General features: G+C 44.4%; 2 protein-coding genes across 2 annotated transcripts; both read right to left on the bottom strand.

Moving 5' to 3' along the window:
* Nucleotides 1-732: 732 nt before the first annotated feature.
* LOC149127469 (syncytin-1-like) lies at nucleotides 733-2,466 on the bottom strand. Its single transcript, XM_089328665.1, has 2 exons — nucleotides 2,323-2,466; nucleotides 733-2,196 (listed from the first exon to the last, which is right to left on the bottom strand). Exons 1-2 carry the CDS (start codon nucleotides 2,464-2,466, stop codon nucleotides 733-735), a joined length of 1,608 nt encoding a protein of 535 aa, XP_089184791.1.
* On the bottom strand, nucleotides 2,363-6,169 carry LOC108176921 (endogenous retrovirus group K member 8 Pol protein). The gene has a single exon (XM_089329325.1). The coding sequence runs from the start codon at nucleotides 5,194-5,196 to the stop codon at nucleotides 2,632-2,634; it is 2,565 nt and encodes an 854-aa protein (XP_089185451.1). The 5' UTR covers nucleotides 5,197-6,169; the 3' UTR covers nucleotides 2,363-2,631.
* Nucleotides 6,170-13,097: the final 6,928 nt, after the last annotated feature.

Below are 13,097 nucleotides of genomic sequence, written 5' to 3'. Positions count from 1 at the left end.
TTGTTTCTTTGTGATCAAGCCCTTGGGTATAATTTTTAGGTTTCCTGGAGGTGGCTGTTTAAGTTTTTAATGAAATTGCCAACTGTTTTCTAAAAGTGTTGTGTCCCGTCCCGCGGGACAGCAACTGGGGCCGAGCACCTAGAAGGAGAAATGAAAGGGACAGGAGACACAAAGATGGCAGCAAGACAGGTGCCGATCAAGCTGCGACTTTATTTTTCAACCACACACTTATATATCATCGAGGCAGGGTATCGGGAGGGGGAAGGAGGGTGGGCTTATCTTGTAGCTGCAATGCTAGTGCAAGTAGGGGAAAGGTTACAAGGCCTTAAGGCACAAGGTCACACAAGGTTGCGTTATCAGTACTATCAGGTCTGGCCTGTCCAGCCCTGTCTCTCAACTAAGAGGTCACATGCTGCGTGGTCCCCGACATATCCCCCTTTCTTATCAATTAAACAGAAATGGCTACCGGTTAGGCCAACCGTGATGAGCGAGCAGTGCCTGTCTTAGGAATCGACCCGGAGCTCCAGCACCTCTTACCCGTCATTGGATATCCTTGCCAGTCCCCAAGGACTCCTGTCTTAGGTGGGTGAGGTTCCAGGAAGGTGCCTGTCATTGGCTTACTGCTCGTTTTATTGATAGGCCTGGGGCCCTTCCTGGGCTCCCGACTGGGGCAGCGGCAGACCGAAGGGGAGAGTCAGTTGTTGGAGGGACCGTGACCTCACTGGCCAGACTTCACCGGCCGGAGAGAGAGATAACGTTTTCCATGGGATCTTCCATGGCCAGACTTTGGTAATGTATTTGAATTGGTCTGGCTGCTAAATTATCTACTTGTTGTCTGATAAAGGTCATCAGCCTATTGAGGAGACAAGGACCTATAGATAGCACAACAAGCAACCCAACAATGGGGCCTAAAAGCGGTAGCAAATAGGGAAGCAGTCCATTCCATCCAGTCCAAAAGGGATTTTCAGCCATGGCACGTCGACGACGCTCCAGATCTTCTTGAAGTGTCTTGATTTTATCACGAACAATGCCGGACTTGTTAGCATAAAAACAGCATTTTTCCTGTAAAGCCAAGCAAATACCTCCCCGTTCAGCAGTAAGCAAGTCTAAGCCTCTACGATTTTGTAGAACCACTTCCGCTAGGGAATCAATTTGATCTTGAAGGTCCTGAATGGTGGTGGATAGGGTCTGCACATCATTAATAAGTTGTTGGGACAATTCTCTATATTTGTGGACCGCGATTCCTAGTCCTGTGGATCCTGTAACCATAGCTGAGGAAATTCCCAATGTGGCTAATAAAGGAATAAATTGAATAGCTCGTTTTTGTCTCCCTGCAATATAATCAAGGGAGGGGATAGGAACAGGGGTATCTCCATTGATAATCTCTATATCAGGAAAAAGTATAGCATGCATGCAATTACCGGTCCAATTTGTTGGTAAAATGGTATAAGCTAAATTATCCCTACATACAAAAACGGTGGAATTAGGGGCATAAAGAGGGTAGTTTACTGTTACATTATTTGTACAGAAAGGAGCAAGGCCTACATCGATATCGAAGGGATTGTTGTTGGGAGGTTTATAAAGGCAAGTGATATTTTCCGTTGGGACAGGAAGAACAGGAAAGGGCTGCATAGGGGGGTGGCCCAAGAAACTATTGAACTCAAGGGTATTATTAAGCGGTAGAAAAATGGCAAGAGGAAGGGGGGGTCCCTGGCGTAAACAGAGCCAGCAGTCTCTTGCAAGGTTTGGGGCAGAGAGATTAAGCAGTTTATGGGTGTTGGTAAGGATATCGATGGTATTGACATCCAAGTCTTTATTTCCTCTGGAATGAACTTTAGCCAGGGGGTGGTATTGGAGGGAAGGGTAAAGGCTTTCAAATACAGTTTCGAGTACCTTTTGTGTTTTTAATTTAGTAAGGGTATCCTGAGGGCCTCCACCGTCAGACACTCCCACAGGGGCTATAGGGTACCAGCAGGCTACTTGTCCCTTAGTGGGGCAGGAGGGGGAGCTGAAGCGTGAAGAGGACAACTCTCCTCCGAACGTTCCCTCATAATCTCCTGATATAACAGCAAACAGTAAACGCTGATTTCCCTTATTACAGGTTTGATACTGTGTATAACAGGAGGAGTGCACGGAGTAATGGATAGTTTTATTGCACTCTGATGGGCACTGATCCCCAGTGCGGTAAGAGTCTAGCTTAGGTTTGGGAACACAGAACCATCAGGAACCCGGGACGGTCAGATAAGCAGTTTTATCTCCGCAGTCTTGTGTAAAATGCGGCTTTTGAGCACGGCCACGGCCACGGGTTCGTGGGAAGGATACTATTATGCCCCCTGAGCAGGTACAAGGGTGATGCTGCTGAAGGTATTTTTGAATGCCCTGAGGGTTGTCAAGCCCTGCAAAGACTGGTGGAGCCCAATGGATGGTGTAGATTGCCATCATCAGGAGAGCAAGGCTGAGGGCCATTGTATTAGGGCCCTTTGGAGGGGTTAATCAGTGAGCCCTCAGGAAATGTAGCAGGGGAGGAGAGAATAGAGAGAAGATAAGATACACAAATAGCAACAATGGCAACAATTCCAGCAATAATAAGGAGTCCTGTAATGAGTCCCAGTAGCGTCCAGCCGGGTCTTTTCATTCCTGTGGGTATAAAGAAAAGGCGTTCTCAGGGCCAAGTACAGGCTCTGGAACAACATCATTATTTGTAGGAATTGGCGGATTAACTTGTTTAATTAATCTTTCAGGTAGCCATCTTGGTGCCGATTGTTTTTGGTCCAGGATGCAGGCTGAGCCACGTCCCCAAATGAGTACTGGATCTGGGCCGTGCCAGCTACTGGTGAGGGGGTCTCGCCACATTACCATAGGCGGAGCCGTATCAGGGGAAGGGTGCCAATGACGGTCCGCAGCTGAATGATTATTATTATCCAAGGTCAGGAAGTTTAGCACAAAGAGCGCATGATTCAATCGGTCGCGGGGAGAGGCAAAAGACAAGGAAGTGGCTTCAAGCCGAGTGAGCCAAGTTTTTAGTGTTTGATGGGCTCTTTCAACAATTCCCTGTCCCTGTGGATTGTAGGGAATTCCTGTAATGTGGTTAATATGGAGCGCCTCACAAAATTGTTTAAACTTAGTGCTGACATAAGCAGGACCATTGTCTGTCTTAATCTTAACAGGTTTTCCCAGTACAGAAAGAGCTGTGATAAGGTGCGAGATAACATCCTTAGCAGCTTCTCCTGTGTGGGGGGAGGCAAAGACAAAGCCACTATAGGTGTCTATAGAGACATGGAGATACTTTAGTTTGCCAAATTTTGGGAAGTGTGTGACATCCATTTGCCACAGTTGATTAGGGAGAAGACCACGCGGATTGACTCCCAAATGCGGTACAGGTTGGCTTGTAACACATGAGGGGCATTTTTTGACTATTTCACGAGCCTGTTCTCGTGAAATTTTACAAAACAAACGGAGAGATTGAGCATTTAAGTGATGTAACCTATGCAAGTTTTGAGCTTCCTGTACTGATCCCACAATTATGGGGAAGGTAAGCCTTGTAGCAGCATCTGTCTGGGCATTACCTTCTGAATTCTGAGCTTCCTGCACTGATCCCACAGTTGTGGGGAAGGTAAGCCTTGTAGCAGCATCTGTCTGGGCATTACCTTCTGAGTTCTGAGCTTCCTGCACTGATCCCACAGTTGTGGGGAAGGTAAGCCTTGTAGCAGCATCTGCCTGGGCATTACCTTCTGAGAGTGACCCTGGTAGGCTTGTGTGTGCCCTAATATGTCCCAAATAGAAGGGCTGTTGTCTTTCTCGTATTAGCTTTTGAATTTGTATAAACAAGGGCATAGCGTTGGAAGTTGTTTTAAGAAAAGGAGAAGTCTCAAGCAACGGAATGGAGTGAGCTACATATGCACTATCGGTATAAATATTTACAGCCTGACTGGAAAACTGTGTAAAGACTTGAAGTATGGCATACAGCTCAACCAACTGAGCCGACTGATAAGATGTTTTAAATACGTGGGAACGGTTATCTGCCATGAAGGCAGCCATTCCATTGGAGGACCCATCTGTAAACACCGTAACAGCCTTTGGAATGGGGTTACTTTTTGTATTTTTTGGGAAAATAAAGGAATAGGATTGGGCAAACTGTAACACAGGGTCATCAGGGAGGTGATTGTCAATGACTCCCATAAATCCTGACATGGCTATTCCCCAGTCATCAGAAGTTTGAAGAAGGAACTGGGTCTGTTCTCGGGTATATGGCACTACTACAACATCGGGGTCTTTTCCAAAATATTGGCGGGAAAGGAAACGAGCCTTGATGATTATTGAAGCAACCTGAGACAAATATACTGCAATTACCTTGGATGAGGAAATGGGGAGATGAACCCAGAAAAGAGGTTGACCCTTTTTATTGGGCATGAGGGATTTTTGCCAAAAAACTCCAGTGGGCGTATGTGGTGTGGCTAAAACTACAAAAAGCAGGGGGAGAGTATAAGAAATCTGTGAAACAAACTGTTGGCTGATGGCTTGCGCTACTTGGTTTAATGCGTCTCCCGCAGCAGGGGTGAGCTCGCGGGGGGAAGAGGGATCTGGGTCTCCTCGCAGAATGTCATTGAGGGGCAAAAGGACATTATTAGATATTTTTAAATAGGGCCTGAGCCATTGAATATCTCCTAGAAGTTTTTGAAAATCATTAAGGGTATGGAGGCAATCCAAGCGGAACTGGATGCGGGGCACAAAAACCAAATCCTGTTGTAATTTTAAACCTAAATAGGTAAAGGGGTCTTGTAACTGGACCTTATCAGGAGCAATTTGTAAACCAAGGGCAAGAAAGGCTTTAGAAAGTGCTGTAAAGCAATCTTGTAGGTCTGACTTGTTTTGAGCCGCCAGTAAAATGTCATCCATATAATGTAGAATATAAATGTGCGGCCAGTGTAAACGAACCGGGTCCACTGCCTGTGCTACAAACTTTTGACAAAGGGTGGGGCTATTGGCCATTCCCTGGGGCAAGACTTTCCAATGAAATCTTTGCATCGGTCCCTGGAAATTAACACGGGGGAGGCTAAAGGCAAAATAAGGACGATCATCAGGGTGTAGAGGAATAGTGAAAAAACAGTCTTTGAGATCTATAATTATTTTGTAATAACCATTTGGGATGGCCACGGGGGTTGGGATGCCAGGTTGGAGGGCACCCATGGGTGCCATGACCTTATTAACGGCGCGCAAATCCTGTAAAAGGCGCCATTTACCAGATTTTTTCTTTATGACAAAAATGGGCGTATTCCAGGGAGAATTGGAAGGCTCTAGGTGTCCAGCCGCGAGCTGCTCCTGTACAAGCGCTGTAGCGGCATTTAGCTTTTCTTGAGTAAGCGGCCACTGATCCACCCAAACAGGAGTTTGAGTATTCCATGTGATTTTATCTGCATGGGGTACAGGAAGGCCAGTGGCCGTTACTAAAAATCCGAATATCCGAGCCCATGTCTATCTGTTTTAGAGGGGGCTGTAATAGGTTGAGTTATGCCCTGTCTCATTTTTCCAAGTCCTGTGCCAGGCACATAATCCATGCGCAGCATTTGTTGTGTGACCACAGCATTAGGGCTGCACAGGATAACTTCCATTTGGGAGAGAATGTCACGTCCCCACAGGTTAACAGGAAGGCCTGGTAATACAAAAGGAGTCACAGTGCCCTGATTGCCTTCCTTATCTTTCCAGCGTAATACCCTTGAGCTGACTTGGGGGTTATTGGACTGGCCTATACCTCGCAAATCGGTGAGAGATGCGGTCAGTGGCCAATGGGCGGGCCAATGATCTTGAGATATGACCGTGGCATCTGCCCCTGTATCCAAAATGCCCTTGAAATCCTTTCCTTCAATAGTAAGGGTTAACACAGGCCTATTTTTTGTAATTGGCTGGACCCAATAAGCATCCGAGGAGCCCAAAGGGGTAATGCCTCGGGGCCTGGAAGAAATTGAGGATGTACTTCCAGTAATTAAAGGCAGAAGAACCACTTGTGCTAGACGGGTGCCCTGTGGAACGGCAGCTACTCCATTGATAGCGGCTGCTAGGATTTTTATTTCCCCGGTAAAGTCACCGTCAATAATACCGGGAAAAACTTGAATGCCTTTAAGGGTGGCTGATGCTCGGCCAAGAATAAAAGCACAGGTACCCGAAGGCAAGGGGCCCCACACCCCTGTAGGGATAATTTGTGGGCCCTGGGTGGAATCTAATATTGTATCGGAGGCGGCACAGAGGTCCAGTCCTGCGCTACCGGGGGTTGCTCGTTGGAGAGAAGCAATTGTTGAGGTATTTGCTGAGCCTGAGGCTGGGAAGGGACAAACCGTACTGCCCCAGGGTTTGTCCTTTGAGAAACTGGGGCCAGGGGCTGGCCCCTCTGGGAGTTTCCCAGCACACTAGGAGGGAGGGGTTGGCCTGAAGAATTAGTCTTTGACCTGCATTCATTTGCCCAGTGATAACCCCTATGACATCGGGGGCATGGGGTGGAGGGGAGCGGCCTACCTGGAGGAGATGGAGCCGCGCCTTGGGCCATGGGCCTGTTTGATAAGGCAGTTGGACATTCGCAGGCAAAATGTCCAGGCTGTTTACAGGCGTAGCAAGTGGAGGTCCCCTTGGAGGGATTTTGCGTCAGTTTGAGTGCGGCCCCAATTGCCAAGCCCATGGCATGGGCCGATCCCACACCAGCGCAGAGCCTCACATAGTCTGAAAGATCACCCTTATGTTTATGAGGCCGAAGAATATCTTTACAAGCTGGGTTGGCATTTTCAAAGGCGAGGTGCGTAACAAATGCACTTCCATTTTCTCCTGGGCCAACTAGTCTCTCAGCTGCAACATTAAGGCGCGAGACAAAATCACTATAAGGCTCGTCGGGCCCCTGCTGAATCTTAGCCAAAGAGGTAGTGACTGCTCCCCTTTGAGGGAGCTTTCTCCAAGCCCCTAGTCCGGCAGTTTTAATTTGCGCCAGAAGTCCATCAGGGAACTGGGCTTGTGAATTGTTGGAATTATACGGGGCATCTCCCAAAAGTTTTTTGAGGGTCCAATTTTTAGATGAAGCTTTAGCAAAATTTTGTTGGGCTATTTCTTTACAAATTTGAACATAATCAGCCCTCCACAGGACATAGTCACCTCCGCTGAGAGCAGCTCTGGCGAGGAAGTCCCAATCATTAGGTGTAAGCCACCGGGCACTCTGGCTTTCCAATAAGGCCTGAGTATACGGGGCAGTAGGACCATACTGGGTGCAAGCAGTTTTAAGTTTTTCAATAAATCTGAGACTAAGTTTTTTATAGGGTGGCGGCTGTCCATTACCAGGTCCTTGATTGGGGACCTGATCTTCCTCCTCCGACCCAGGTTCCTCACTATCTTCCTCAGAGTGGTGGGGCGAATTCTCCTCAGCCTCATTTTCCCCATCAGCGGCAGGCTCAGAATGACCTCCGGCTTGCCTCCTGGTTACAGGGAAAGCTAGAAGGGGTTGGGTTTTGGACCTGACTTTACCTTGTTTAGGTTTTGGAAGGGGCTGCTCTAAGGCAAGGTGGCGGAGCTCCTTGTCAAGGGATTTTATTTCCTTAAGGAGCTGGATGTGCTCTTGTCTCTGTTGAAGTGACTGTCGCAAGGCCGACAAGTCAGGCACAGGAGGGTTAAAGTCATAGAGAGCGGGGGCACAAATGGGAAGGTGCGGGTGAGTATTGTATGGCGGGGGATTTTTAACATTTTGGGGCCAATTGGAATTATGATAGTGCACGACCTCTTCCTCTGGGGCAGCTTCCTCATCTGAATCTAATTTGTCTCGGATGGCAGGATATAGTCGGCTCGCTTCGTTGGTAGGGGCTAAAGTGGACTCTTTAATTTTATTGTTGGGGTCATCATCAGTGGAGGGTATATCTAGAATGACAGATGGGCATTTAGATGCAGGTCGGGAGGATTGCTGTAACATCTCCTCACCATCCCTTACTAGGGCATCAATAGTCTTATCTAGGTGACGGGTTTTTAGAATGTCATTAATCAGGTTCCAATATGAAAAAATCGTAATAGGCACTTTTGCAGGGCCAAAGATCTCATGAAAATCCTTTAAACAACTTCCAACTCTTTCCCACTTGATCTCGTCAATTGTTCCTTCCTTGGGGAACCAGGGACACAATCTTTCTACATACTCAAAAAATGCCTTTAGATCCTTATTTTTAACCCGAACTCCTCGTGTCTTGAGGGCCTCCCTGAGACCTGAAATGAACATTTCCCGTGACGATAATGCCTGTCCCATGGCTGTCACTTACCTTGCGCCGTCTTCACTCCGCAGCGTCGACCGATGCTAATGATCTCGGGTGGGCAGTTCCGAGCCGGTCGCACAATCACTTGGATCCAAGTTTTCCTCCTGGAAGGCGGCGTTCCTCCAATCTTACAGGCACTTGAACCCCAAGGGCCGCACTCGAGCCCCACGTTGGGCGCCAGTTGTCCCGTCCCGCGGGACAGCAACTGGGGCCGAGCACCTAGAAGGAGAAATGAAAGGGACAGGAGACACAAAGATGGCAGCAAGACAGGTGCCGATCAAGCTGCGACTTTATTTTTCAACCACACACTTATATATCATCGAGGCAGGGTATCGGGAGGGGGAAGGAGGGTGGGCTTATCTTGTAGCTGCAATGCTAGTGCAAGTAGGGGAAAGGTTACAAGGCCTTAAGGCACAAGGTCACACAAGGTTGCGTTATCAGTACTATCAGGTCTGGCCTGTCCAGCCCTGTCTCTCAACTAAGAGGTCACATGCTGCGTGGTCCCCGACAGTGTTGCACCATGTTACAATCTCAACAGCAATATATGAAAGATACAGTTTTCATCCTGACAGTGTTTATGTTGCATTTTTTTTTAAAATATTTAATTTAGTATTGTGTAGTGACATTTTTACTTTACTTTTAATTTACATTTCCCTAATGGCTAATGTTTTGGCCTGTTTTATGATACTGTGACGGAATCTCTGAGATTAGGCTGTTTATAAAATATAGAAATATATTTCTTGTATAGTTCTAGGGGCTGGAAAGTGCAAGAACAAGATACTGGAAAGCTAGGGTCCAGTTTTTAGTTTCCAAGCTGGTGCTTTAAATTCTATGTCCTTTGGAAGACAGGAAGCCATGTCCCCAAATGTCAGAAGCCCAGGGGAGAGAGAAAAAAGAGAGCATACACATCCACAGTCCCCTTTCATAGTGGCATTCGCATGAACTTGGAGACCACATCACCTAAGTGATTTCCATTAGACCTTGTCTTCCAACACTGCTACATTGGGATTAAGTTTTCAACACAAGAATTTTGGGAGAAATGCTCAAGTCATAAAGGCTGTAATTTTCAAAATATTTCATGGGCCAGCAGTAGGTTAATCCTCCACCCATGGCAGTGGCCTCCCATATGGGTGCCGATTCTATTCCCGGCTACTCCTCTTCCCATTCAGCTCTCTGCTATGGCTTGGGAAAGCAGTAGAAGATGGCCCAAGTCTTTGGGCCCCTGCACCCATGTGGGAGACCTGGAAGAAGCTCCTGGCTCCTGGCTTCAGATGGGTGCAACTCCAGCCATTGCAGCCATTTGGGAAGTGAACCAGCAGACAGAAAACCTTTCTTTTTGTCTCTCTCTCTCTCACTCTACCTCTCAAATAAATAAATAAAAATTTTTAAAAATGAAAATATTTCATATGCTTATATTCCATCTTTATAATCTCTTCAATGAAATATTACTTCATGTCTGCTTGAAATTTTTACATGAATTGTGTTTCATAGTAGTGTTTTGAGAGCTTTTTATATGTTCTGAGTACTAGCACTTCTTGCCATGGGAGATTCTGTCACTGATTTGATACCTTTTCTCTTTAGTGCTGTAAATTTCACTTTCAGCACAGCTTTAACTATTTCCTTTTTTTTTGATATTTTATGTTTTCATTTTCATTAAATTCATGGAAATTTTATTTCCATGAGGCATTTTCATTTATCCATGAGTTACTTAAAAGTTTGTTTACTTTCAAACAGATTCTTTCTATTAATTATTTTTAGTCTTATCTCATTGAGATTGTATAACATATTCTGATTGATTTCAATTCACTTAGACTTATTGGGACTTATTTTATGGCCCAGCATATGGTTTATCTTGCTAAATACTCCATTATCATTTGGTAGCAATGTTTATCCTATTGTTGTTGGGGCAGTGTTTCATAATAGATGCTGTTAGTTGATAATGTTTTTAAAAAATATTTATTTATTTGTTCATTTGAAAGAGCAGCAGAGAGAGGGAAAGGCAGAAATGGAGAGAGATATTTCACCTGCTAGTTCACTCCTCAAATGGACACAACAGCCAGGGATGGGCCAGGCTAAGGCCAGCAGCCAGGAACTCCATCTGGGTCTCTCATGTGGGTGACGTGGGCCCAAATACTGAGGCCACCTTCTACTACCTTGCCAGGTGTATTAGCAGACACCTGGATTGGAGGTGAAGCAGTTAGGATTGGAACTGACACTCTGATATCAGATAATAGCATAGCAAGTAAAAGCTTAATCCACTGTGCCTCAAAACCAGCCCCAGTTGAAAAAAAAAAAAAAAAAGAAATTATCAATTCCCAACTTGACTCTCACTGGGATTAAACATGACAATAGGTCTGATCTGATTTCATCATCATTTAAAAAAAAATCATCTATTATTTTTCACTTTATGTTTCTGTGTGGGAACAAACTGTTGAAATCCTTACTTAAGGTATACTAAGCTGATCTTCTGTATATTAAGATAATCGAAAATGAATCTTGATGTGAATGGAAGGGGAGAGGGAGTGGGAAGGGGGAGGGTTGTGGGTGGGAGGGACGGTATGGGGGGGAAAGCCATTGTAACCCATGAGTCGTACTTTGGAAATTTATATTCATTTAATAAAAGATAAAAAAAAAATTTTTCCTATATCTACTTCTTTCATATACTTTTTTAAATGAATTATTGAGAAAGGGTGTTTATATCTTCAGATATTATTGTGGATTTATTTATCTTCCTCTTAGTTCTGTCAATTTTTGCTTCATATATTTGTAGCTCTGATTTTTGTAGAATACACAATTAGGATTGCAAATGATTTTGGTAGATTGACCACTTGTTATTATGCAATGTTTTTCTATATCGCTGGTAATTTTTTTACGTGTAGTCTTCTTTATTTGTTTTATTAATATAGCCAATCCTGCTTTCCATTTAATGCTTACATGACATATCATTTCTCTCCTCTAACTTTCATCCTACCTACTTTATATTTTAAGTGAATTTCTTTTTGATAGCACTACATTAGGTCCTGATTTCCAATCTACTCTCCCTATCTCTTCTTTTGGTGTATTTATGATATTTCATTTGATGTAATCAGTGATATAGCATGAGGCAAATCTGCTACTTTATTTCGGTATGTTTTCCATATGTGTCTTTTTGTTGTTTCTTTACTTTTTCTTTCCTTATATAGGCAACTTTCATATCTCTGTAGAATTTCATTTTGACATATCTATAATTTTTCATCTCATGTGTTCAAGTAAAACAGAAAATGTCACTGTCTTTGTATAATTTTCCCTATTTGTTGTAATTGTCTTAGATATTTTCTCTACATCATTTAGAATACAATGACACTGCTACATTTTTCTTTTAACATTGAACACAGTTAAGAAAATTTAAGAGGAGAAAAAATGCCTATTGTATTTACCTATATTTGTGCTTGTGATGTTTTTATTTTCTGATTGGATTAGTTTTCATTTTTCTTTTTTTTTTTAAATTTATTCATTTGAGAGCTGGAGTTACAGAATAGAGGGAGAGACAGAAAGGTTTTCTATCTGCTGGTTCACGCCACAAATGGCTGCAACAGCAGGAGCTGAGCTGAGTGGAAGACACGAGCTGGGAGTTTTTTCCATGCCTCCCACAAGAGTGCAGGTGTCCAAGCATTGGGTCAACCTCCACTGCCTTCCCAGGTCAATAAGCAGATAGCTTGATTGAAAGAGAAGGAGCCAGGATACTAACCAGAGACCACATGGGATGCTGGCTTAGTCTACTATGTCACAGCACCAGCTCCTGATTAGTTTTTATTGGTGCCATAACCAAACACCACAAACTTAGTGGTTTAAAATTTAAAAAAAAATTATCTTATAAATCTGGAAATCAGGAGTCTAAAATTAAGGTATTGAGAGTTCTACAGTTATTCTAATAGCTTCAAAAGTGAATTAGTTTCCTTGTCTTTTTCAGCTTCTAGACATAGCCTCTGTAGCTTGATTCCTGGCTCCTTTTTTCTGTCACTTCAACCTCGTGTTTCCATTAAGACATCTCCTTCCACTAACTCTAGTACTCTTTTTTTTTCTTTTTATTTATTTATTTATTTATTTTGACAGGCAGAATGGACAGTGAGAGAGAGAGACAGAGAGAAAGGTCTTCCTTTGCCATTGGTTCACCCTCCAATGGCCACCATGGCCGGCATGCTGCGGCCGGTGAAATGCGCTGATCCGATGGCAGGAGCCAGGTGCTTCCTCCTGGTCTCCCATGGGGTGCAGGGCCCAAGCACTTGGGCCATCCTCCACTACACTCCCTGGCCACAGCAGAGAGCTGGCCTGGAAGAGGGGCACCCGGGACAGAATCCGGCGCCCTGACTGGGACTAGAACCCAGTGTGCTGGCGCCGCAAGGCGGAGGATTAGCCTATTGAGCCGCAGCACCAGCCTAACTCTAGTACTCTTACTTCCTCTTTACAAGAACATTATACTTACATTTATCTCATCAGGATATTCTAGAATAATTTCCCTGTTTAATATCCTTAAACACATTCGTAAAGTCTGTTTTACCATGTAAGAAACAGATTAATAGTTTGTTCAGATTAGAACATGAGCATCTTTGGAGAAATTTATTCAACCTACCACGTAGATGTTCCAAAGAAATTCTTTTAACATTTCCTTTATACTTGGAGAAATTCCTTTACTCATTTTTATTCATTTAAATATTTTCAAAAATTATTTGAAAGGCATAATTACAGAGTGAGTAAAAGAGAAGTCTAACTACTGGTTCAGTGCCCACATGGCCACAATGGCCCAATGTTGGGCCAGGCCATTGCCAGGAGCTTGAAATTCCATCTGGGTCT

The sequence above is a fragment of the Oryctolagus cuniculus genome, chromosome 3 (genome assembly GCF_051225735.1).
Source record: "Oryctolagus cuniculus isolate XC-2025 breed Fujian yellow rabbit chromosome 3, ASM5122573v1, whole genome shotgun sequence".
Classification (NCBI taxonomy): Eukaryota; Metazoa; Chordata; class Mammalia; order Lagomorpha; family Leporidae; genus Oryctolagus; species Oryctolagus cuniculus.
The sequence above is the reverse complement of the archived record's forward strand: the minus strand, read 5'-3'. Positions and strand labels throughout refer to the sequence as shown.